This window comes from Cynocephalus volans, chromosome 11 (genome assembly GCF_027409185.1).
Source record: "Cynocephalus volans isolate mCynVol1 chromosome 11, mCynVol1.pri, whole genome shotgun sequence".
Classification (NCBI taxonomy): Eukaryota; Metazoa; Chordata; class Mammalia; order Dermoptera; family Cynocephalidae; genus Cynocephalus; species Cynocephalus volans.
In genome coordinates this window covers 45,399,839-45,424,083 of record NC_084470.1, presented here as the reverse complement: position 1 = coordinate 45,424,083, position 24,245 = coordinate 45,399,839, and the positions used below count along the sequence as shown (strand labels likewise).

Here is a 24,245-nt window from a genome sequence, read left to right as displayed (position 1 = left end):
TTTTTTCCTTTTGCATGCTGTCCCCTGTGTTGGAACTCTCAATAGAGAGTAAGTTGGTTCAATATTTGTTGGAAACCTAACTTTACTGCATGACTGTGAAATTAACTCTTTTTCTCTATTTTCTCTCCTGAAGATTCATGCAGTGTTGGACCCTTTGCAATCCACGAAATGCTATTTGCAGTTATGCAAACTGTCATTCTGTTTGGAGATGTGCTTTTTAATCTACTAATTAACCTAATTTGATTATGTTCTTCTGTTCTATATTTGATGACTGGCACACCTAAGATATAGGCAAGTTTAAGAAAAGGCTGCCTCAATTATAATAGCCTGAATATTTTAATTCTTTTCCAACAAATTAGCTGTGGATATGTGGGATTATAAAGTGATTCCAGGTGGCTTTCAATTAATTATTTAAAAATAATTCCCTTACTGCTGGCCAGCTAGTTAAGTGGTTAGAGCACAGTGTTATAACACCAAGGTCTAGGGTTTGGATCCCCACACCAGCCAGCGACCGAAAATAATAATAATAATAACAACAATAATAATTCCCAAGTTTCACAATTATTAAAAAGAAAGTTAGCCCCTGCCTCCCCATATATACTTTTCTAATATTCTATTACTATCATTTCCTAAAAGCAAACAGAGCAGATTATGGAGCAGTGATTCTCAACTTTCTCTTCTGAAATAAAATTTTTAGCCCTAGCACTATATTAGCATATCTACTTTCCCTTTCTCCTTTAATCATATGTAGGGAAATGGGAGAATTTTAACATTTGACAATAACTCTTTGTGGTAGGGCAATCAAGTAAGAAATTTTGTGTATAATTTCCAATATATTTTGGCTATAGATATGAATATATATATATGTTTATATATGATTATTTAGTAAGCACCATTGGTAGGATATAAGTATTTTTGAAAAATTATAAATAATACAGTTCTGTGTGTAGAGTACTATAAATTACATGTCTACATTTTTATTCAGCTACTCACATTATTATCTAACCAAAGGAAATTGCTACTTAGGAGACTCAGAGATGTCTTCTTGAAGGAAATAGCAGTTCAGATCTTGATAGGAATGTAATAACTTTGGATATGTCATCATGAGAAGAAAGGGCCTCGAGGGAATGGCTAGCATGAGTCCAGGAAAAAGTGGGAGATGCCAGAAAGTTTTTAGGAAAGGAAAAGAAATTAATCTTGGCTAGAAGGTCTTCCCTTGCATTGAGGATAAAAGGTTGGCTACCAATTACAGGATAAACTTACTTAAGAAAAAAATCCTTGCATTTATTAAACAGTTTTTTGTTGGGTTGAGGAGTCTCTAATAACTTTGAGCGTGGTTCTAATTGCTGATGTAAGACTGTATAAAAAATATAGTCTTTATTCTCAAATGGTATATTGGTATAAAAAGGTAATATAAATACAGAAAAAGTTAAATAGCACAATAAATAGCTTGTCACACTAAGAGTTCCAAGTCAGGAGGTCAGTGGCTGTTATTTAAAGTAGTCCAAGAAACTTCTTGGCTGGGACTTGAATGGTAAACTTTGAGGGAGTCACATGTAAATGAATGGAGTTGGGGGGTGCGGTATTTGGTATGTGGGTGGGAATGATATATTCAAGGCTAAAGAGTTTATGTTGCCAGATAGTCCAAGATTAGATAGGAGAATTAAGAACCTTATCTAAGGGTTTGAGATATTATCCTATAGACAGTGAAGGGACACTAAAGGATTTTGTTTCTATCAAAAGAGTGATATCATAATCCAATGAGAAAGAAGCATGAATTGGCAAACTACAGCCTGCAGGCCAAATCTGCCTTTCTACCTATTTTTGTAAATAAAATTATACTGGAACACAGCCATGCTCATTTGTTTATGTAATGTCTGTGTCTGTGCAACAATGGCACAGGTGAGTAGTTGCAACAGAGACCATATGGCTTGCAAAGCTTAAATATTTACTATGTGACCTGTTATAGAAATGGTTTAATGATTCCCATTATACAGGAAATATAAAGACTAAAGTTAGGGTACTATAAAAATCCAAACCTGAGGTCAGAAAGGCTTGGTGCCTATGACAACGGTGTGATAAATACAGATGGAGCTATTCCAGAGGTTCTGGGGCTTCATAGGATAGATCAGAGGGGCCCTGTCAAGAAGGTCACATTTATAGTGAAAAGAGAATCAGAATGAAGACACTTAGAGGGCCAGCCTGTGGCTCACTTGCAAGAGTGTGGTGCTGACAACACCAAGGGTTAAGATTCCCATACTGGTCATCTTTTTTAAAAAATTTTTTAAAAAAAGACACTTAGGATGCAAAAGAATTCCTGGTAGCAGGAAAAGAAGAGAAATAATATGAGGAAAGCAAGAATGGCCAAGCTCAGAATGGCCAAGCATACTAAACTTATGAAATAGCTATTATAAATCACAGTTAGAAGATAATTGGTGGGAACAGTAGGATGGAAGCTGAAAGAGAAATTCTTGGGATGGTGTCTTCTGCATCTTAAATCCTTCTGCAAAGGATTTAAGTAGAGAATAAAGGAGTAAAAATCGTAGAAGATATCGTACTTTAGAGAGCAAGAATACAGAATAGAAGGACTAACCTTAAAATGGAATAAAATTATCTCTTCCTTGGAGAAATGTTTACTAGAGGGATAGATCTAGAGGAAATCAAATTGAAAAGTCAATGGATATTCATAGTCTTTTGTTCCATGTGAATGTTATGATCCAGCAGTCCCACTGCTGGGTATATACCCAAAGAAATGGAAATCATCATGTTGAAGGGATACCTGCACTCCCATATTTATCTATTTACAGTAGCCAAGAGTTGGAACCAACCTAAATGTCCATCAAAGGACGACTGGATAAGGAAAATGTGGTAGATATACACAATGGAATACTACTCTACCATAAAAAAGAGTGAAATGCTGCCATTTGCAGCAACATGGATGAACTTAGAGAAAATTATGTTAAGTGAAATAAGCCAGACACAGAAAGAGAAATACCATATGTCCTCACTCATAAGTGGGAATTTAAAAATAAATAAAATTTTTAAAGTAAGCAAGATAAAGCAATCACAATAATTCCCTGAACTTTCAAAAGGAGAGAAGAGAACTGAGGCCACCAGAGGTGAGAAAGGCAGAAGGGGATGGGAGGTTAGTGATTAATTGGTAAAGGGCCACAAAAAATGATTATATTGTGTAATGCTGAACATACTTATTATCCTGATTTGAGTATCACATAATGCACATAAGTATCAATATTCAATGCTGTACCCCTCAGATATGTACAATTTTATGTTTCAATAAAAAATCAAAAAGAGAAAAGTCAGTGGAGAATTTCATGCTGAATGACAGTAAAGTAGATGAGGTAAGTCATCTACTAATAGGATAGAACACAACTGAAAAACCGAGTGACCTAGCTTTAAGTATTGGCCAAGCCATTGACTACCTGTGAAACATTGGGCAAGTCACTTAATTTTCTTGTCATCTTAAAATGGGAGAGTTAACTTAGGCATTTTAATGTCTATAATTTTCAGAATGGATTTTCATATAGGAAAGCTTAAATTTGGAATCTTCACAAGAATAGATAGGTAAGAGTTGAAACAAGTATGAAAGTGAACTAAGGAATAATAGAGAGTGGTGTGCTGGTAAACCAGCTTTGGGGCAGATGCAGGAAGCCTTGGTTTGTAGTGTTTGCCTGTTTCTGAGGTGTAAATACCTCTACCATGGCTCATTTCAAGGTAACAACCACTTCACAAAATTCCCAAATAAAATTTCACAGTCGACTCTTGAGGCAAGTACAAGCTAACTCCAGCAGATTTGCCAGGTGGCAGTAAAAGTGAGTACCAGATTACCTACATTCATTTGTCGTAGACTAGGTCTAGTGAAGTTCCTTAACAATATTCTGAGCCTTGAGGAGAGGGCAAGAGACAGTTTAAGTGAAGCAGTCATCCAAGTTTGGAATCTAAGAGAAGCCAAGTGTTGGGGAGTTGTTGGGGGAGGGGTGGGACAAGAGTTAAAGGATCTACATTGTAAGAACAGTGTTGAAGCAGACGCTGCCTGGAGACCAGAGAATACTAAAAAATTTAAAGTGGTTATAGTTTCTGCATTTACAAATATAGAGATCTTAAGCAGATAACTAAAGTGTATTTTTTATTTTTAATTCAGGTTCAAATTTTAAAGCTTAGTTCTAATTCTGACAGAAAAAAATCCTTTATTTCTGACATGAGGAAAAAATGGAATTCATGGATAAAGGAAATTCAAGAAATAAAATATACATTGAAAGCAAAATTCTTAATTCTCACATTAACATAATTCTGAGATTATTAACTTTTTAAAATCTTAGTTTTATTGTTTATCGTGATTATAATTTCTCTCATAACACAGGATGGCTGACAGTCTTAAGAGTTTTTTTCCTCTTTATCTAGAAATAAGTTTTCCAGTATGCTGTTGAATTCCTTGTAAAGAGATATAACCTTATCACAGGTCACTTTTCATAAGTATTGTAATAGGATACATCAGTTATGAATATTAGCTTCCCTTCATCTTAAATTTTTTTTCACCTTACAAAATTTTTTAAACTCTTAGATTAATATTGGAACCAAGTATAAAACCCATCACTAGAAACGGAGACTAATAGCATGCCATCTAGAACTTTTTTTTTATGTCATTAACATTTAGATGCAGACTTTATCCTGAATTTATTTTAAGTACAGTTATGGTTATTCCAGATCATTTAAAATTACTATTGGGACAGTTTTAGTAAATAGCATACCTCATACCAAAAAAATTGTGGCAATTGTCATTTTGAGAAATCTAAGGATTCTCTAATTAGCCCATTATGCTAGATAAAAATTATACTTTTGTGCTGACCGGTTGTTGCTCAGTTAGTTAGAGCATGGTGTTATACTACCAAGGTCAAAGGCTCAGATCCTTGTACTGGCCAGCTGTTAAAAAAAAAAAAGTTTATACTTTAAGGTAGCTGTCAGTATAGTCATCTTCTGATTTATTTAGGGCCACTCTTCCAAAAAGCTGAGAGTCAATGAGACGATAGATAGTTCTTTCCCTACATTTTATTTAAAATGGATTTCAGTTTAATCAGTTTAAGCTGTGGCATCATTGATAACATTAGGTGTGCCAGTCATTATGGCCAAAGTTTCTTTACCAAGTGATGCTGCATGGAATAGCTAACTGTCGAACTTCTGCAGAAGTTGGATAACAGTTCAAATGTACTCTTGTATCACAGAGTCCAATGAAAAGCAAGAGAGACTGTTTTACCGCTTGGCTGCCAATCGCTGCTGTGCCTCTGATTCCTGTGTTCCTTTCTATTTCAGTTTTGAATTGAGCATAGAGGTCAATATTCCTCCTTTTTTTCTCCACTTTTCCCCTTTATCTACTGTAGGTATTCAGCATGTTTTTGGAGACTCTTGTGGATTTCATACAAGTCCACAAAGATGACCTTCAAGATTGGTTGTTTGTACTTCTGACACAACTACTAAAAAAAATGGGTGCTGATTTGCTTGGATCTGTTCAGGCAAAAGTTCAGAAAGCCCTTGATGTTACAAGGTAATATTTTCTTCTTATAGTTCAAGTTTACCTGGTAGTAATGAGGAATATTTAGTTCCTGTATTAAAAGTTCAGATTTCGAGAAATACCACATGTTCTCACTTATTGGTGGGAGCTAAAAATTAATATATAAATTCACACACACACACACACACACACACAAAACCGGGGGGACGGGGAAGAAGATATAACAACCACAATTACTTGAAGTTGATACGACAAGCAAACAGAAAGGACATTGTTGGGGGGGAGTGGGGAGGGAGGAGGGAGAAAGGAGGGAGGTTTTGGTGATGGGGAGCAATAATCAGCCACAATGTATATCGACAAAATAAAATTAAAAAAAAAAAAAGTTCAGATTTCGAATCCTTTCAATCTAGACTGCATGGGCTCCATTTGGAAATCGTTAATTATACCCCTTCACATTGTATATTTAATACGACATATTTCCTTAGATCGAACCATACATTTCTTTTGTAAAAATTTTATTAATACTGTTGAGTAATTCAAAGTGGTATTTTATCTTAATTAAGATATATCTGCAAAGTATGGTAGAAGATTTTATTCAATCTAATGTAAAAATAAAAGTATTTCCTAAGTTTTAAAAGAATGTTTTATTATACATTTCAGTATTCAAAATCTCTTCTGAGAAGATTTTGAACCAATGATATTTCTACTTTCCTGTGTAGATTGTTGAAGGGATTTATTTCAAATATCCATTTACTAAGTTGAGGTGAGTTTAGAATTCAGATTTTAGGTGTGGGGAAACATCTCTGAGAAAGTTGAACTTTTTAACTGAATAAATTTTTCTGGTTAAATCTACAGTTGAGGCAAGATAAACTATTATTTACTATAATGTTGCTTTTTAACCCCATACCGGGTGTAAATTCAGGTGTTCATACTGTTCTGAGAATGCTTTTATTATATACTATTCCACACAGACTATACCACATGCAAATACTACTTCATGTATGCTTTTTGAATGACATGTTTTGGTATTAAATAGTCTTTTGCTGTTAAGTTTGCTAAATGCTTACTTGCTGACTTAATATTTGTTTGTTTTGCTTTCTTCTTATTTCAGAGAATCTTTTCCAAATGATCTTCAGTTCAATATTCTAATGAGATTTACAGTTGATCAGACCCAAACACCAAGTTTGAAGGTAATTCAAGGTCTTTTGAAGACATTATAAGGAATTAAAGTATTTTATTAATAAAGTTATATTGATATTTGTATTTCTGTCACATGAAAAGCTGTTCAATCAGTGGGTTTTGTTTTTATAAACTTTCAGACAGTCAAGCCAGCACTTCGGGACCAGCTTCACTCTTTTTGGAGTTCCAAGGTTTTTTTTTTTGTTTTTGTTTTAATCTGGATTATTTCTTTTCTTAACTCTGCAGTGTTTCAGATAATGTTTGTATGCATCTATATTCAACTACTAACCTTTGTAAGCCTTTTACGCATGCATATACTTGATTTTAAATGTTATTCAAAAGTCAGACTATCTTTTGGAGAAGCTTACTGGGAATACACATTTAAAAGGCATCACAGGTATGGCCATCTAACCCTAAGCTGGTAATGCAAACTTGCTCTATAAAGCCTTATCTAATTTTATGTTTGTGATTTCCCAATACTTTGTTTTGGGAGTTTCAGTAGGTATTTTGGGCAAAATTTCAGGTTTTTTGCTTATGTATTTGTTTTATTAAACAGAAATTTTTAAGTTTAACCTCAGTGCTATTCTTCAATTCTCCTAAACTAAAATAGTAACTTTCTCTTTTTGTGCAACGTGATATTTCTGATGTGTGCTTAAAATTTGGAATTGGAATTAACTTTCTCACTTGTTATTTGCACACATTTTCCAGTTAATTTATGTGAAAACTAGGTGGATTCCAATTTGTGATTAAAAATTAATTAAATTTAACAAAAGAGAAAAAGCAATTTAATACAAAAGATCCTCTAAATTCTTTACTAAAATGTTATTTTTAGTGAGTTTTATTGAATGAGATTAATGTCAGGGAAATAACAAGCATATGTGCTTATACAGGTTTAATATTTTTCTGCTCTGTTCTGCACGAAATATATTTCTATAAGCATTACTGTCCAAGATTGATTTTTCTCTAAAGTTGTTAATGCAATTGTTCCTCAAAATTCCAATTATGTTTTTTAGCAGGATTGACTTACACTCAACATAATGTTATTTTCTCAGAGCTGCTCTGTGAACAGCTTTCCATCGGTTTTCATTTTGGAAAGTGACCAGCAAGAAGGAGGATAATTTACTTGACATTATTGATAAATATTTTGAATTCATTTTATGTCCAAAGCACTGTGCTAGGCATTCCTGGGAATACAAAACATAATTTTTATCATTATTATCTATAATACAGTATAAACTATAAACTGTAATAAAGTTTATAATATAGGTACCCTGTGGTTGGTGTTCAAGTACTGTTGAAAATGTATGTAGAGATGTTTCATAGGCCAGTGCAAATGAAGGTCTGAAACAGCTTAAGAAATAAGGGTGATAGGTGAGTTAAGGGAGAATAAAGTTGCTGAAGACCTGCAGAGAAAGACAATCAAAAGGAAGAGTGAAATGGGAAACAACAAATTAAGAGTAGCTTTCCTGTTGGAAAACATCATACTGGAGACTGGAGTCCCAGAATGTTTCTCTAAAAGCCTAAATTATTTATAAATATATATTTAATATAGGTATAGATTTAGTAGCTATATATTTTCCATAGGGGGAAATCACTTCAAGTCTTAAATATATGTTTTGGGATAGCAAGAAGACGTTATATTGGAACCATACCTTATGCCAAAAATAAAAGGTGGGTGACAAGATTATTAAAAATTTAACAGGTTATAGAAAAACACAAATAACTTGAGTATGTGATCTAGAAAACTTCGTTATTGAAAAAAATGATTGTTCTTTCAGAATAAGATGCATGTTTGTATAAAATTTCACATCTCTCACAGAGTGTCATGGGAGTAAATGTCACAAAAGGAGGCAATCAGGGAACATGGCGATACAAAGTGATTTTATTTGAATTAGTAATATTTTAAAAATAAATGTAATTTTTGTTAACCTCTTTTTCTGGGTTTCACAAACCCAGAAACCATGTTGAAGAATTACACATACTGTAGCAACTAGGTTTATTTTTCCTTCTCTGAAAAAGAATGCATGCTTGTATTGTTAAAATTATAGACCGTGTATAACCTTGTAAAATATCCTACTAAAATGTAAATGTTCAAATGATTATATGTATTGTGATAATTTTGCCTATTAGTATAGTAAACATACCTATTCTGTGGAACCATTTTAAAACTTTGCATGACTATAAATTGCCAAGACACTGCACTAATTCAGTCTCACATACTGCAAATAAATTATTCAATTACTGGTGGTTGCAAATTAAAAACAAAATACATTGATTTTTTTGTTATTTAATATAGTCACTTTTTAGGTATTCACACTGATAGAAGGTGATGCGGCTTCAAGAATCCAGAATATTATGTGTTACCGTAATTTAGTTGGGTCTGCCATTGCACAACTTTCCCTGTCCGCTACACATTTTTGATGGCTAATAGGTTAACTCTTGGTTTTTGCAATATATTTATTTAAAGTTATATTTACTTCTTTACTTTTTTCTTATTGATAAGTGAAAATTGTATATATTTATGGTATACAACATGATGTTTTGATATAAAGGCATACTTGGTTTTATTGTGCTTGATACTTGTGTTTTTTACAAATTGAAGGTTTGTGGCATTACACTCCACATAGAAGTGAGATCATGGGGTATTTGTCTTTCTGTGCCTGGCTTATTTTGCTTAACATATTGTCCTCCAGATTCATCCCTGTTGTTGCAAATGACAGGATTTCTGTTTGGTTTTTGTTTGTTTGTTTTAAGGCCTAATAGTATTCTGTTGTGTGTATATACCACTTTTTTTTAATTCATTCAACTGTTGATAGACACTTAGGTTGATTCCATATCTTGGCTATGGTGAATAATGCTGCAATGAACATGGGAGTGCAGATATCTTTTTGACATTCCGATTTCATATCTGTTGGATATGTACCCTGTAGTGGAATTGCTGGATCACATGGGAGTTCTACTTTTAATTTTTTGAGGAACCTCCATGCTGTTTTCCATAACAGCTGTACTAATTTACATTCCCACCTACAATGTGCAGGAGTTCCCTTTTCTTCAAATCCTCACCAACACTTAGCTTTCATCTTTTTGATAGTAATCATTCTAACATGTTTAAGGCAATATATCATTGTGGTTTTAATTTGCATTTCCCTGATGATTAGTGATGTTGAGTGTTTTTTCAAATGCCTGTTGGCCTTTTGTATGACTTCTTTTGGGAAATGTCTAATGCAGGTCCTTTGCCCATTTTCTAATCAGGTTATTTGTCTTCTTACTATTGAGTTGTTTCGAGTTCCTTATGTATTTTTTATATTAACCCACTATCAGATACATGGTTTGCAAATATATTTTCCCATGCCATAGTTCGTCTCTTCAATGGTTTTTTCCTTTGCTGCACAGAAGCTCTTAGTTTTATATAATCCCATTTATCTGTTTTTGCTTTTGTTGCCTATGTAGAATTATAAATACTTCATAAAATTTATTCATTATGAAGGAAGAGTATAATTTTATCCTTCTGTCATCTTTTTTTTTTTTAGTGGAAGAAGGACCTTATTTTAATATTTTACTTTCTGCGTATTAACTTGGTATGGCAGAGATCTTATTTGTCCTGGGTGACAAAAATGACATTAAAATCAATAATAATTTTTTAGCAATATTTTTTCAAGTTCCATTTTAATTATACATTTAAGCCTTCCTTTTCTAAGTCAGCAAATGAGCACTTAATATATGTTTAGCATCTGCTATATCCAAGGACTGTGCACAAAGTCAGATGCCATTTCTAAAGTGCACAGGTACAACATGGTAACTACAGTTCATGTAATAAATACTTGAAAATAGTTAATGGGAGGAGAGGCAAGGGAGATGTAGGCCAAAGGATACAAAGTTGCTGGGCCGAGCCCGTGGCGCACTTGGTAGAGTGCTGCGCTGGGAGCGCGGCGACGCTCCCGCTGCGGGTTCGGATCCTATATAGGACTGACCGGTGCACTCACTGGCTGAGTACCGGTCACGGAAAAAAAAAAAAAAAAAAACGACAAAGGATACAAAGTCGCAGATATATAGGATGAATAGGTCTAGAGATTTAATGTACAACATGAGGACTCTAGGTAATAATATTGAATTGTAAGGCTGGCCGGTTAGCTCACTCGGTTAGAGCATGGTGCTGATAATACCAAGGTCAAAGGTTTGGTTCCCTGTACTGGACAGCTGCCAAAAATATATATATATGTGTATTGTGTTGTATTTGGGATTTTTTTTAAAAGAGTACATTTTAGGTGTTCTTGACACACACACATACACACAAGGCAACTGTGTGAGAAGATGCACTTAATGATTTGCTTGGTTATAGTAATCATTTCGCTATGTATATGTATATAAAAACATCATATTGTATTCCTTAAATATATAGAGTAAAAAAAAGTAAAATAAAAAAAAAGAAAATTGCCAAGAGAGTAGATTTTAAGCATTCTCACCACAAAAAATAAGTATTCACGGTAATGCTTGTATTAATTCGCTCAATTCAGCTATTCCACAATATATACATTATTTCAAAACCTCATATTGTATACCCTAAATATGTGTAATTGTTCTTTGGTAATTTAAAAGTTGATTAATTTTTTAAAGAAATTAAATACACAGGTAAAGTCTGAGAGAACCGTTATTTAGAAATCCTAGAATGTTGGAATACGTGGTGACATTAAAAACTGTGGTTCTCACCTTTTTATCTGCCCAACATATCTAAGAGGAGGGATATAATTTAACAGTGGCTTGCTACAAGGATAGAAATGGTTGAGTTTAAAAAGAAGCCTGTGTGCTTTGGAAATAGCCCCACCTCCTGCTGATTTTGAAACCTGCATCCCACCACACATCTACCTTCCATGTTCCCACACATCAGAAATTACTGGGAGAATAATGAGACTTTGTAAATCCACATAGGATAACATTTTTATACAAATAAATGTTGCCTTTTCTCCAGTGGTACTTGTATAAAACATTTTTGTGACACTTCTTTTAGAAGGCAGTTCTAACAATTGATAGACCTATTGAGGGTCCTGATCTCAATTGTGTGAGTCTTATCCCATGTTTGACGAAAAAACATATATTACCCTCCTTGATTACCAACTTGATTTACGATTCCTGATTTCCAAAATGCTTTGGTTCATTTCCCCAAAAACGAAATTACACTGAGTTGATGAAAGACTGGCTCCCTATGAGGCCAGCCAGGAGTCAGCTGTAAGTTCTGAAGGCAGATTCAAGAAGAAGTTTATAATATTGTCAAGAGAGCAGTTATTCAAACTCAGGGAAGGAAATGCTTAGGACTTAAAAGTTCTGATATGTGTGGAAAACAAAAATCATCCCATTATCACATCTTGTATCTCAGGCAGGTAGGTGGTTGTATAATTTTTTTTGTTGTTGATGTTGTTTGTTCATTTTCTGTTTATCGAAAAATAAGTCACCTGATTATTTTTTAAGCATTCTTCAGTGTCTCATAATGACCGCATGTTGTCCTCTCTCACTGTGCTTACCACTGCAGGTGAAAGTTGCTATCCTTAAATACATTGAAACTTTGGCCAAGCAGATGGATCCAGGAGATTTTATAAATTCCAGTGAAACTCGCCTGGCTGTGTCTCGGGTCATCACTTGGACAACAGAACCCAAAAGTTCTGATGTTCGGAAGGTGTGTTTTTAATATAAGGTTTAGGAGATATATTGGAAAAGCAAGTCACTAGTTTTGGATTGCCAGTGAAGGAAGCTAATATTTTTAGGACATTATCAGTTAGCAGTGAGTGATGAGGACCTTTTTTTTATAATCTCTTTAAATTATTTTAAATTTTGTCAAATTAATATAAGCATAATTTTCAAACATAAAATAAAAAATAGCTGTCCTTGCCACGTTCTCCTAACCTTTAATTTTGTAACCATTCAAAATATCCCAAATTGTTCCCCTTGCATTTACCTATGTATTTCAAATAAGACCTTATACTGTTTCTTGATTTATCGATTTTAGGCATTATTGATATATTAATAAACATAAGCATTATGTATGTCTGTCAATCTTGGTAAGTGTGAATTTAGCTTTCTTATATCCTTCCAGCATCCTTTCCTTTATATTTTCCCATAATCTTCAAAATACTTATGAATCAATTATTGGCAATTAGTAGAAAAGATTTACATTTTACTGTGCAGGCATTCACTCCTATACCAATTGGTTTGCTAACTGCCTTCTTCCTCACAGAAACATCATTTGCCCTAGAGTTAATAATTTGCCTTGTGTTTCACTTGCCTGGATTTTTTAAAAAGTGTTTTTAAAGTATCTGTTAATATTTTCAACATCTCTGCCAAATGCCTATGGCTGATATTTTCCATATGCCCAAAAACATAGTTTATTTATTTTCTGGAGAGCTCCTTCCTAGACTCTCTGTTTTCTTCTCCTGTTCAGATACATTTTTCTCTAAGCCTGCTGCACAGGTATCTTCATGGAACTTCTCTTCAACATCTTTCTATTCACCCGACTTACTCATTTCTTGCATTTTATATCTACTTCTATTTACTCTCTTCTTTGATAAATCATTTCCTTCAATGTTTGCTGCAAAAGAGTATACAGAATATAAATTTTGTGGTCTTTATTTACAATGATGAACACTGTACCCAGCAGCAGAATATATATTCTTAAGCATATGTGGAACATTCTGCATGCCAGGGCATGAAACAAACCTTAATAGTTTAAAAACAAAGTATGTTCACTGACCACAGTGGAATTAAATTACAAATCAATAACAGGAAGAAATTTGGGAAACTCACAAACATATAAAAAGTAAACAATTCACTCCTACATAACCAGTGGGTCAAAGAAGGAATCAAAAGAGAAATTAGAAAATACATTGGCTAGTTAGGTCATTCCGTAGAGTGTGGTGCTGATAACACCAAGGTCAAGGGTTTGGATCCCAATACCAGCTGCCCAGCCACCAAAAAAAAACTACCAAAACTGACTCAAGAAGAAATAGACAAGGTGAATAGAACTATAACAAGTAAAATTGACTTAATAATCAAAAACTGTTCACAAAGAAAAACTGTCTCTTGCTCAGCCATTTGCTATGTGATATACTGCATTATTGTAGAGTCACCACTGAGAACAAGGCCCTCACCCAATGTGTTCCCTGGACTTTGGACTTTGGACTTTCCAGCCTGTGAAACTCAAGAGGATGATTCTGGAGGATAGGATGATGTAGAAGTCCAGCAAGAATGCCTGCATAAATGTTCTACCTGGGATTGTATCCTGGAACCCTCCATCTTTAACATTCTGAAGAGGTATTTTCAGGCAGAATGGTCTCCCGAGAATGTTACCCAGCTCTTATCTGAGAACTACACTGCCACGGCCCACACTGTGAACCTGCTGGCCAAGTGGCTCATTCAGACAGGTGTTGGGACAGTGCAGGTTCAGGAAGCTATGGAAAATCACCTGAAGAGTTGAATGATCAAACGTTTTGGCCCCGGCAAAGCAGATCTATTTTCACTGAAGGAGAGACCGCAACTGGGCTAGAACAAATGATTGCACATACCACATGGTGAGATCTTTTTTACAAACTGGTTGAAGCCCATTCAGACTGTTTGATGTTTAACTTTACTGTGAAGCTGATTTCTTACACAGAATTCCAAGGGTAGATAATCAGTGTATCCACAGCGTGCCCCTAGCTGGAAGTGTTCTCTAGAATATTCATACCTCTCTAGCTGCAATTTTAGATGGAGGAAAAGAAAACCTGGAAAAATATCTCCCTGAGTTTGCCAAGATGGTCTGCCATGAGGAGCACACATACCTGCTTGCCCAGGCCATGATGTCCATGCTGGTCCAAGAAGAACAAGGGAGCTCTACTGTGCATAGGATCGCTCAGGAAGTGCAGCACTTTGCCCAGGAGAAGTGTTAGGCCATTGTTCTAATTGCCATATAAACCCCTCCTGTGGCCCTAGTTCCACAACCAACACTTCTAGCTCCTTCTATTTTGACATATGGGTAAACTTCACTTTATCCAATAGAGCTAGAAAAGTCAGGGTAGAGCTTTTTCTAAGGTGTTGAGCTTGCTTTCTAAAGTGTTGCTTTGATGACTGGTTTGTAATTGTATGATTATTCAGTTCACTGGATTTATGGACCTGTATTTTCATATATTAAGGTTCATCAATAGCAAATACCATAGTTCTGAAATAGTTATTCAGTAACCTAATTGTTATATTGTAATCTATATCTTACAGAACAAACTTAGCTCTTACTAGCTTTATTTTCTGCTACTAATATGGTCTTAATAAGGTATTTAAAATGTTTGATTCCTTTTATAGAGTCGGCAAGCTGTATTTGAATCGTTCTCTCCCAGCTTATTCTAAATGTTGTTTTCATGGGTCAGTTAGTCAGTATACCAGTGAGTGATAGAAATATGGAAAGACAAGGAAATCCCAACAATTTAAAGCCTTAAATGTAAATAAAAGACAAAGAGAAAGAAAAAAGAGAAAAAAGCCACCTCGTTAATGACAGAGTATGTAGTTTTTCTATCAAGAGGCCATGATGCCAGTCAGATCACACTAGCCTTTGGCACATCTGCCTCCTACCCCAAGGCCTGCTAGGCCCTTGGGGCCATGCTGTCCGCAGGAACCCTAAATACTGCTGACATCATCGTCCTATTCAAGATGTTCTCCAGCATGGACCCTCCTCCTGTTCAACTCATCCAGGTGCCATCCTTCCTGAATCTTTTCATGCACTCACTCTTTAAACCAGGGACTAAATGCAGCCACATCCTGGCTTATACAACAAGCGTGGTTGAGACCCGGAAAAAGAAAAAGCAAATGAACATCAACAAAGATGAGCTGAAATCAACATCAAAAGCTATTGAAACTGTTCACAGTTTGTGTTGCAATGAGAACAAAGGAGCCTGTGAACTAGTGGCAGAGCTGAGTACACTTTATCATTGTATTAGGTTTCCATTGATAGCAATGGCTATGCTGAAAAGGATGGATTGGACCATGTCAGAACCAAGGTACTTTCAACTACAGATTGACCATACACCAGTTTACCTGGCATTGCTGGATGAGATCAGCTCCTGCATTCTGAGGGCTTATAGCTGCTGTTAAGCTTTTTGAGATTGAGCACTCCCAGCTGGACATAATGGAGCAGCTTGAGCTGAAGAATACCCTGCTGGACAGGATGGTTCACCTGCTGTATTGAGGTTATGTACTTCCTGTTGTCAGTTACATCTGACAGTGTCTAGGGAAGCTGGACACTGACATTTCACTCATTTGCAATTTTGTCACTGAGGTACTGGATGTCATTGTTCCTCTGTATACCTCTGACTTGGTGCACCTTTTCTTCCCCATTAAAGCAGAAGGTGAACATGACCCTGTGATGGAATTTATAGCTCACTGCAAATCTAACTTCATCATGGTGAACTGGTTTAGAGCATCTTCCAGAGCTGAAGCAAAACATTCCAGAAGACCAGTTGTGGAGAAACCCTTTCAAGGAGGTACTCAGCCAGCATCTTGGAAATGGACTCTACTGAGAGGAGGCAGATAACTTTTTTTAAAAAGGAAAATGTTAGCAGTATAAGTGGAAAACTGTTATTATGTCCCTTCTCTTTGTTATAAATCCAGTACTGCCCCTAAATCTTGTTTACCGTATTTATTACTCACAATGTAAGAACTACGTTCATGTTACTTCTCAGGATGAATTCAACTGTCAGCCCCAGGGGTGGTGGGAATTCGGAAACTGAGACACTTCAATGAACTACTTTCAAGGTTACGGGGGCGAGGGGGAGAAGAGAGATGGAAGTCCAGGCTCAGGCTCAGACAGCTTCACTGGTAAATTCTACCAAACATTAATACCAGTTCTTCACGTGCTCTTCCAAAACATAGAAGAGGAAGGAACACTTTCCAGTTCATTCTATGATAGCAGTTTTATCCTGATAACAAAACCACACAGAGACATCACACACAAAAAAACCCTACAGACCAGTATCTCTTATGAATAACACCTCAACAAAATACTGGCAAACCATATTTGGCAACATATAAAAAGGAATTATAAACCACGAACAAGTAGGATTTATCCTGTGAATGCAAGGTTGGATTAGCATCCAAAAATCAATTAATCTATAATATACCATCTCAGTAGTGAAAAATAATGACCACATGACCATCTCAACAGACAGAGAAGATATTTAGCAAAATCTAACAACCTATCATGATAAAAGACTCAACAAACTAGCAATGGAAGGGAATGTCCTCATGCTAATGGAGGACACCTACAAGAATCCACAGTTCACCCATACTTAAAACCAAAAGACTGGATGCTTTCTCCTTAAGATCAGGAACAAAACACAAATTTCTGCTCTCGCCACTACTATTCAATATTGTCTGGGGGTGCTAACCAGGGCACTTAGGCAAAATAAATAAATACAGGCATCCAGATTATAAAGGAAAAATTAAAACTATTTGTTTGAAGATGACACGATATTATGTGTAGAAAATACTATGGAATTCACTAAAAGACTATTAGAACTAATAAACAAGTCAGCAAGGTTGCAGGATACAAAATCATTATACAAAGATCAATTGTATTTCTAAACACTTATGAAAAATCCAAAAATGAAATTAAGAAAACAATTCTGTTTATAATAGCATCAAAAAGAATTAAATATTTAGGAATAAAGTTCTCAAAGGAAATGTAAAACATTTATTCTGGAACTATAAAACATTTTGAAAGAATTTTTTTTTTTTTTTTTTTTTTTTGGTGGCTGTCCAGTATGGAGACCCAAACCCTTGACTTTGGGGTAATAACACCATGCTGTAACCAACTGAGCTAACTGGCCAGCCAAGAAGATTTAAATAAGTGGGAAAACATCCCATGTTCATGGATCTGAAGACTTAATATGTTAAGATGGCAATACTACCCAAATTGATTTACAGATTCAATGTAATTCCTATTAAAATTCCAGCTGGCTTTATAGAAATTGACAGCTAGTTCAAAAATTCATATGGAATTGCAAGAGACCCACAACAGCCAAAACAACCCTGAACAAGAGAAAAGTAGAAGGACTTTACATTCCCTGATTGCAAAACTTATGAAGCAGCAGTAATCAAGACAGTGTAGTACTGATATAAGGATAGACATACAGACCAGTGGGAAAGAATTGAGAGTTCAGATATAAATCTATGTGTCTATGGCCAACTGATTTTTGACAAAGGTGCCAAGACCATTCAATGGGGAAATAATAGTCAAATTTTTAACAAATTGTATGGGGACAACTGAATAGTCACATGCAAAAGAATAAAGTTAAACCCTCACCTCAGCCTGTATCCAAAAATTAACTCAGAATGGGTCAAAGAACTAAAATGTAAGATCTACACCTATAAAACTTGCAGAAGAAAATATAGGGATAAATCCTTGTGACCTTGGATTTGGCAATGGATTCTCAGATAAGTTACCAAAGCATAAGCAACAAAAGGAAAAATAGATAAATTGGATTGCATCTAAATTAAAATTTTGGGATATTCCAAGAACAATAATACTGTTATGATTATAGGAACTACTGCCACCTTTTTAAGTAAGGGAATGATACAATCTGATGTTTTTAAAGGTTATGCTGGCTTATGTGAGATAAGTAGACTGTTGGTGTGCTGTAGAAGGGAGAATAGTGTGGAATGGGTGGGCTGATATTGAAAGAGACCTAAGTCCTCATCTGTTATAGTAGGAAATGACTAGAAAATGTCTCAAGCTGCTAAATCAAGAAATAATTGTATAAGCCTATGAATGCCTAACTATTGGTAAAAACAAGCATTACAAAGGGGAACTCTCTGGAGAGTTGAACAGGGGAATTGAGAATTATAAAACCTTTTCCAAAACTATTTGGTATTTTAATATCCAATGTATGTATCACCTTGATTTAACGACTTGTAAAGTTATTTTTAAATAAATATAAAATATGCCTAGTAAAACACGTGACATTAGAACATTTAAAAACCAACAGAAATGAAGGAATAATCAAAATATACTAAAGCTATAGCAATTTAAATCATGTGGTATTAGTACAGAAACAAACAGGTCAGTGGAACATAAAAGAGAGTATAGAGACACTTAGGTTTATACAGGAGATTAGTTCATGATGTCAGTTCAGCTCATGAGGAAAGGATGCACTCATTGGTAAATGGTTTGGAAAAACTTGGGCTATCTGTCCGTAGGGGGAAAATAAAGCTATATTTCTAAACCAAAGTAAACTGTAGATGGAGTAAAGTATATGTTAACAATCATTAGTTCATATGCTCAAATTAACTTGAGGTCCTTTCAATGATGTGGTTCAAAAAAAGATGCAAGATTGTTATTTTTTGTTTTCAAAATGCGCTATTAACATGGTAGAGTATACACCCATATGATGTATACTTTGTTGTTTTTAACAGAATAAGCTCATGTTATAGCTGTTGTTTTATTTTTTTCTTCAGCAGTATGTAATAGATCTCTCTCAATTTCTGTATGAATCAAGCTATATTATCTTTCAAGACTGGGTTGTATAGTATTTTCATTGTTCCAGTATAACATTATTTAACTATTCCCCTAGTGTTCTATATTCAGATGTCATAAACATAGAACACTTGGGTTTTTGTAGTGTAGGGTCAGAAAAGGTCCAGAACAAGGTGTGCACATTTGTATAAAAGTCATGTGATCATGAGCCATTTGAGTTTCTTTCTCTTCTCATTTAAGTTCCTATATAATCTAAATTTCACGGTTATTACACAGACATGTAATAACAGTTGACTACTATTGAAGTAAAGAAATTCATAAGTTTCTTTAACTGAACTGAGTAAGCTTTATTTTGTTCCCATTTCCACAAAACAGAATTATTTTAGCTTCAAAATGTAGACTTCTTAGAATAGCTGCTTGAGAGAAGACTAGATATTGCTGGATGATTTAAGAGTCCTATATTGACAAAGTGGAAATTAAGCTGTTAAGTTGCTCTGGATGGTCTTTGTAAAGCCATTCTTTCTCCTTGTGATCATTGATTAGGAAAACTGAAGTAGTAATATATATTGACAGAGTAACCCTGGAAACTGGTTAACTTTTGTCATTATTCGTTAGGTCATATTTATTACACTTTTTGTATTCCCTTCTTACCTTCAAAAGCTAAATAGTAGATCAAATATGTTTTTATCCTTTCAACAAAGAAGTTTGAAAGTGAATGAGAACATCTTCCTTTTCTGTGGAAAAGATGGTCTAGCCCTTGTGCTATTTATTGAACAGAAATGTCAGGGAAGAAAATGGTATCCTTTCATTAACCAAAATATATTCATCTGCTTCTTGTGTGCTTTTGTTTTTTTTAGGCAGCACAATCTGTGCTGATTTCTTTATTTGAACTCAATACCCCAGAGTTTACAATGTTATTAGGAGCTTTACCAAAAACTTTTCAGGATGGTGCTACCAAGCTACTTCATAATCACCTTCGAAACACTGGCAATGGAACCCAGGTATTTCTCATTTTCTTGGCTATATTGTATAATGTGATAGGTGATTAAACAGTAATTGCCATTTTTACATGAAGTAAACTCGATCCTAGTATATAATTTTTGCATCTGCATTTGGCAGCATTTCCTGAGCAGAATTAAATATTGTCTTGGAAAGAATAGAGTCCCTAGGCCTGTCATGATTATATTATAATTTGTATACATAAGGGTGGTTGTGAATGGTGGCCAGGATATAAACAAGGAAAGCCAAATATGAGCAGAACATAGATGAGGGCAACAACTTTGGAAACCATTAGAATTAGGACATGCTGTTGAGATGAACTAGTCCTTATTTGAGGACTAGCTGGGATATCTTATTCCGGGGTTAACAAATAAGGTTCAGAAGGGTAGTGCTTAAAAATGTGTGTTCACATTTGATGATTACAGGCTTGTTGGTCCATATGTGCGCAGATATACAGGATTTTAAGGAAGTAAGTTCTGAGTAAATGAAACATTGCGTGCGTGTGCGCGCTCTCTCTATATAAATGTAAATAAATGATATGAAATCATTTATATAATATGCTTAAAGAATTGAACTAAAGTTTTAAAAAGGAAAAAGAGGCCTTTGATAACAGATAAAGGAGAATGTAGATGTGCTGTTGTCAGGCTTAAGGTAAAATCTGAGGGTTAAAAGTAATCTGAGAACAATTTCTTATGAAGCAGTGTCACTTATCTTTTTAAAAGGAGAAGGGATTGTTTCATTTCAGATAGACACATCAATAATAAGACCAGATTTTACTCCCTTGGTGTTTTTGTGAAAATCATTTGTAAAGCAAATTCAAGGAGGAATAAAATTTGAGCATTAGTAATGGTTGGCGGAAAGAAATTGACTTAGAACAGGAAGCTAATTTTAAATTATTAGTTTAGGATCTTGTTCAATTCTTGAGGGAAAGGATGTTAATAATATTTGAGAGCAGGAAGCAGGTAAGAAGAACAGAAAAAGACCAGAGAGATAGATTTCTGAATAGAGAGAAATAGTCCCCCTAGAAACCAGACATAAGAACATGAACATTTAAAATATTGACATATAAATATAGCTCTTTCATATGTTTCAACCTCATGATTGTATGGCTTCCTTAAGAGCCTTTTAGTTGAACTTACCTGTTATATGTTAATATGTATTTGACTCCCTCCCTCAGAGTTCCATGGGGAGTCCTTTGACAAGACCAACACCACGATCACCAGCCAACTGGTCCAGTCCTCTTACTTCTCCTACCAATACATCACAGAATACTTTATCTCCAAGGTAATAAAAAGATAATTTTCCATCATGGTCATATTCGCAAATTCCTGTTCTTAGAAAAGCAGGTATTAATATAATTCCAATCAATTTCTACTTGACTTGAAAGGTCTTAGAAAAGTAGGAACTTAGCAAATTCAAAAAATTTTAAATTTATTCAAAAGCTAACCCTTTAAGTGAGAGTCATATATAGGATATGAAATTTTTTTGTAAGTGAAAAGAAAACCTACAGAAACAGCGTTCATAAATTACTGTTTATTGCATTAAATATGTAGCGTAGTTATGTGCCTCAGAGATGCTATATAAATCCAGTAAATAGAAATGGTGTCTTTCAGTTACATCATACTACTCAGTATAAATGGTAAGGTCAACTATAATGATGGATATTTAGATCTAATTTTGACCAACCACCTCTTAAAGTAGAAAAAAAAATTAAACTTACAAACAAAACATAAAAATAGAGAAGAACAAATAGGGAAGGGTTAAGTATATAATGATTATATAATGACATTGTCTACTTATGAGAAAAAATGTGACTGAGAGATTGATCTTTAACACAAAATATAAGATGCGTATAATTTTCACACACTGTGCGAGTATGGGTTGTATTTCAGTGCATTTCTTGCCTCATTAATAGACTGATATTTTATAATTTTTCCCTTTCTCTGGCCTTTCGAAAAATAGTTTGCATAGTAGTTTATATGTATAGCTATTAGCTTGATTTTTATTAGCCATCTACCATAGCATGCTTCATCTGATTATCATTAAAATTATAGGATACTGGATCAGTGTCTAAGAAAGAGAAATATATTGCAAACATATCTTCTAGCCTATTTCTTCCATGTTATGCATATGTGACAATTTTGGTGACTAAATTTCAGCCTTGGTTGAATTTTTTAATTTGACTAGAATGCATGCGAACAACATTTATGTTCAGTGTTAAAAATTCTCTTCCTTCTTATAAATTTGTGTAAATTTATCTCTTTTTCAAGTAGTACCATTATGGTGATTTAATCACAGGGATTAGCAACCTTTCTGTAAATGGTCAAGTGGTAAATATTTCAGGCTTTTCAAGCCGTGTGATCTTTGTGACTACTACTTAACTCTGCTGTTGTGCAAAAACAGCCATAGACAATATTTAAATAAATAAAGCATGGCTGTGTTCCAATAAAGTTTTATTTATGGACACTGAAATTTGAATTTTATACAATTTTCATGTCATGAAATAGCCTTTTGATTTTCTTTTAACCATTTAAAAATGTAAAAAACATTCTTAGCTTGCAAGCAAGCCTTCCATAATTTGCAGACCCCTAGTTAATCAAAACAACTTTGAAGGTAGAAAAACAAACCAGTTGTTAAGGGCTGTGCATTCTAGAATCACTATAAACTTTCCTTGGTGGTGAGATTAAAGGAGGCATGTACTTTAACCATTTATGGCTGTCATGTTTTATTTTGCAAATCATGCTTTGGGAAATAAACATTTTCTAATCCTGTCTATAAATATCCTACATAATCTCCTCAAATATGTTTGTATTTTATAACTACATGTAAGTAAAAATTAGTGTTGTCTTTTTCATAGTGCATTTGATTATGACACAGAAAATATGAACTCTGAAGATATTTATAGTTCTCTTAGAGGTGTTACTGAAGCAATACAGAATTTCAGCTTCCGTAGTCAAGAGGATATGAACGAACCATTGAAAAGGGATTCTAAAAAAGATGATGGTGATTCAGTAAGTATTTGAATATTCTTAAATTGCAGACTATTTTATTTTTCACAGAGTATTTTTCTTTGTATTTTGATGTTTGTCATTTTCAAATATGATTTTCTAGGGGTCAGTCACTCTACGAGTATTTACTGAGTATCTAAGACATACCAGGCACTGTTTTGGGTGTTAGCTACAGAGATGAGTTCTATAGAGTTTTAGGTTAGAATGTGCCTTGGAGGAAAGTGAATCTATTTTAGATTGTGTGGTCAAGGAAGGCCTCTCTCAGGAAGAGGTGACATTTGCATTAAGAACTAAATAAAGCCACACAAAACCTAGAGAATTCCATGAAAGAATTAGCAAGTGCAAAGAAAGACACATGGAAGAGAAAACTTTGTATACCTGGGAAGAAAGCAAGTGTAGTTGCAGCATTATGAAAGAAAGGAGTAGTGAAACATGGACCAGAATACATGAGTCTTGTAAAACAAAATAAGTTTAGATTTTTTCCCCCTAAGAATAGTGATAGTGATTTGCATCACTAGTTGTGTGGCTCCAATTAGGAATGTTATGACCTATATTTTTGACATATGTGAATATTATTATTTAGTTTGTTGCTTCCACCATTATACAAAGAGTAGTTATTTTTTATTTTGCTGCTTCATTGTCTTTTCTCTGACAGTTTAGACATTTCTCAAAACAAGCTATCTCACCATTTCCAATGGAATTCGTTTCTCAATGTTTGAGAGATTGCAGAACATTGTACTGCTTCAGCGCAATCTCTGAAGGGCTTGCTCCTCTGCTTTCCTGACTTCTTTCCTACTGTTGTTTTTCTACCTATGCGCATCTGGCAGAGCTAGATTGTGGTGGGCCTAGTAAACTGGCTATCAAAAACCAACTTACCACTTATATTTGAGGTTCCCCACCCTAAAGAGAGCATGTGATAGGAATAACAGGTTACTAAGAATCACTGTTTAATTGAGACTCAGTTTTGTTTTGTTTCAGAAACAGCGGTATACAGGGTGGGGAACTCAAGTAGTGGATTCTTATAGAAGTGAGTTCAAATCCTGGTTCCTGG

The 24,245-nt window shown here is 34.6% G+C and overlaps 1 protein-coding gene and 1 pseudogene across 10 annotated transcripts in view; both read left to right on the top strand.

Annotated features, from left to right (window-relative positions):
- The window catches only part of CLASP2 (cytoplasmic linker associated protein 2), a 182,554-nt gene that overhangs the window by 128,460 nt on the left and 29,849 nt on the right, over nt 1-24,245 (top strand). For all 10 annotated transcript variants that reach the window (XM_063113533.1, XM_063113537.1, XM_063113532.1 and 7 more), the window contains 7 exons: nt 5,394-5,557; nt 6,636-6,714; nt 6,844-6,894; nt 12,228-12,371; nt 20,045-20,188; nt 21,364-21,470; nt 23,044-23,197. In XM_063113533.1, coding sequence (XP_062969603.1) covers nt 5,394-5,557; nt 6,636-6,714; nt 6,844-6,894; nt 12,228-12,371; nt 20,045-20,188; nt 21,364-21,470; nt 23,044-23,197 — 843 coding nt within the window. The remainder of the gene's footprint in view (nt 1-5,393; nt 5,558-6,635; nt 6,715-6,843; nt 6,895-12,227; nt 12,372-20,044; nt 20,189-21,363; nt 21,471-23,043; nt 23,198-24,245) is intronic.
- LOC134390839 (negative elongation factor D-like) lies at nt 12,738-16,247 on the top strand (annotated as a pseudogene).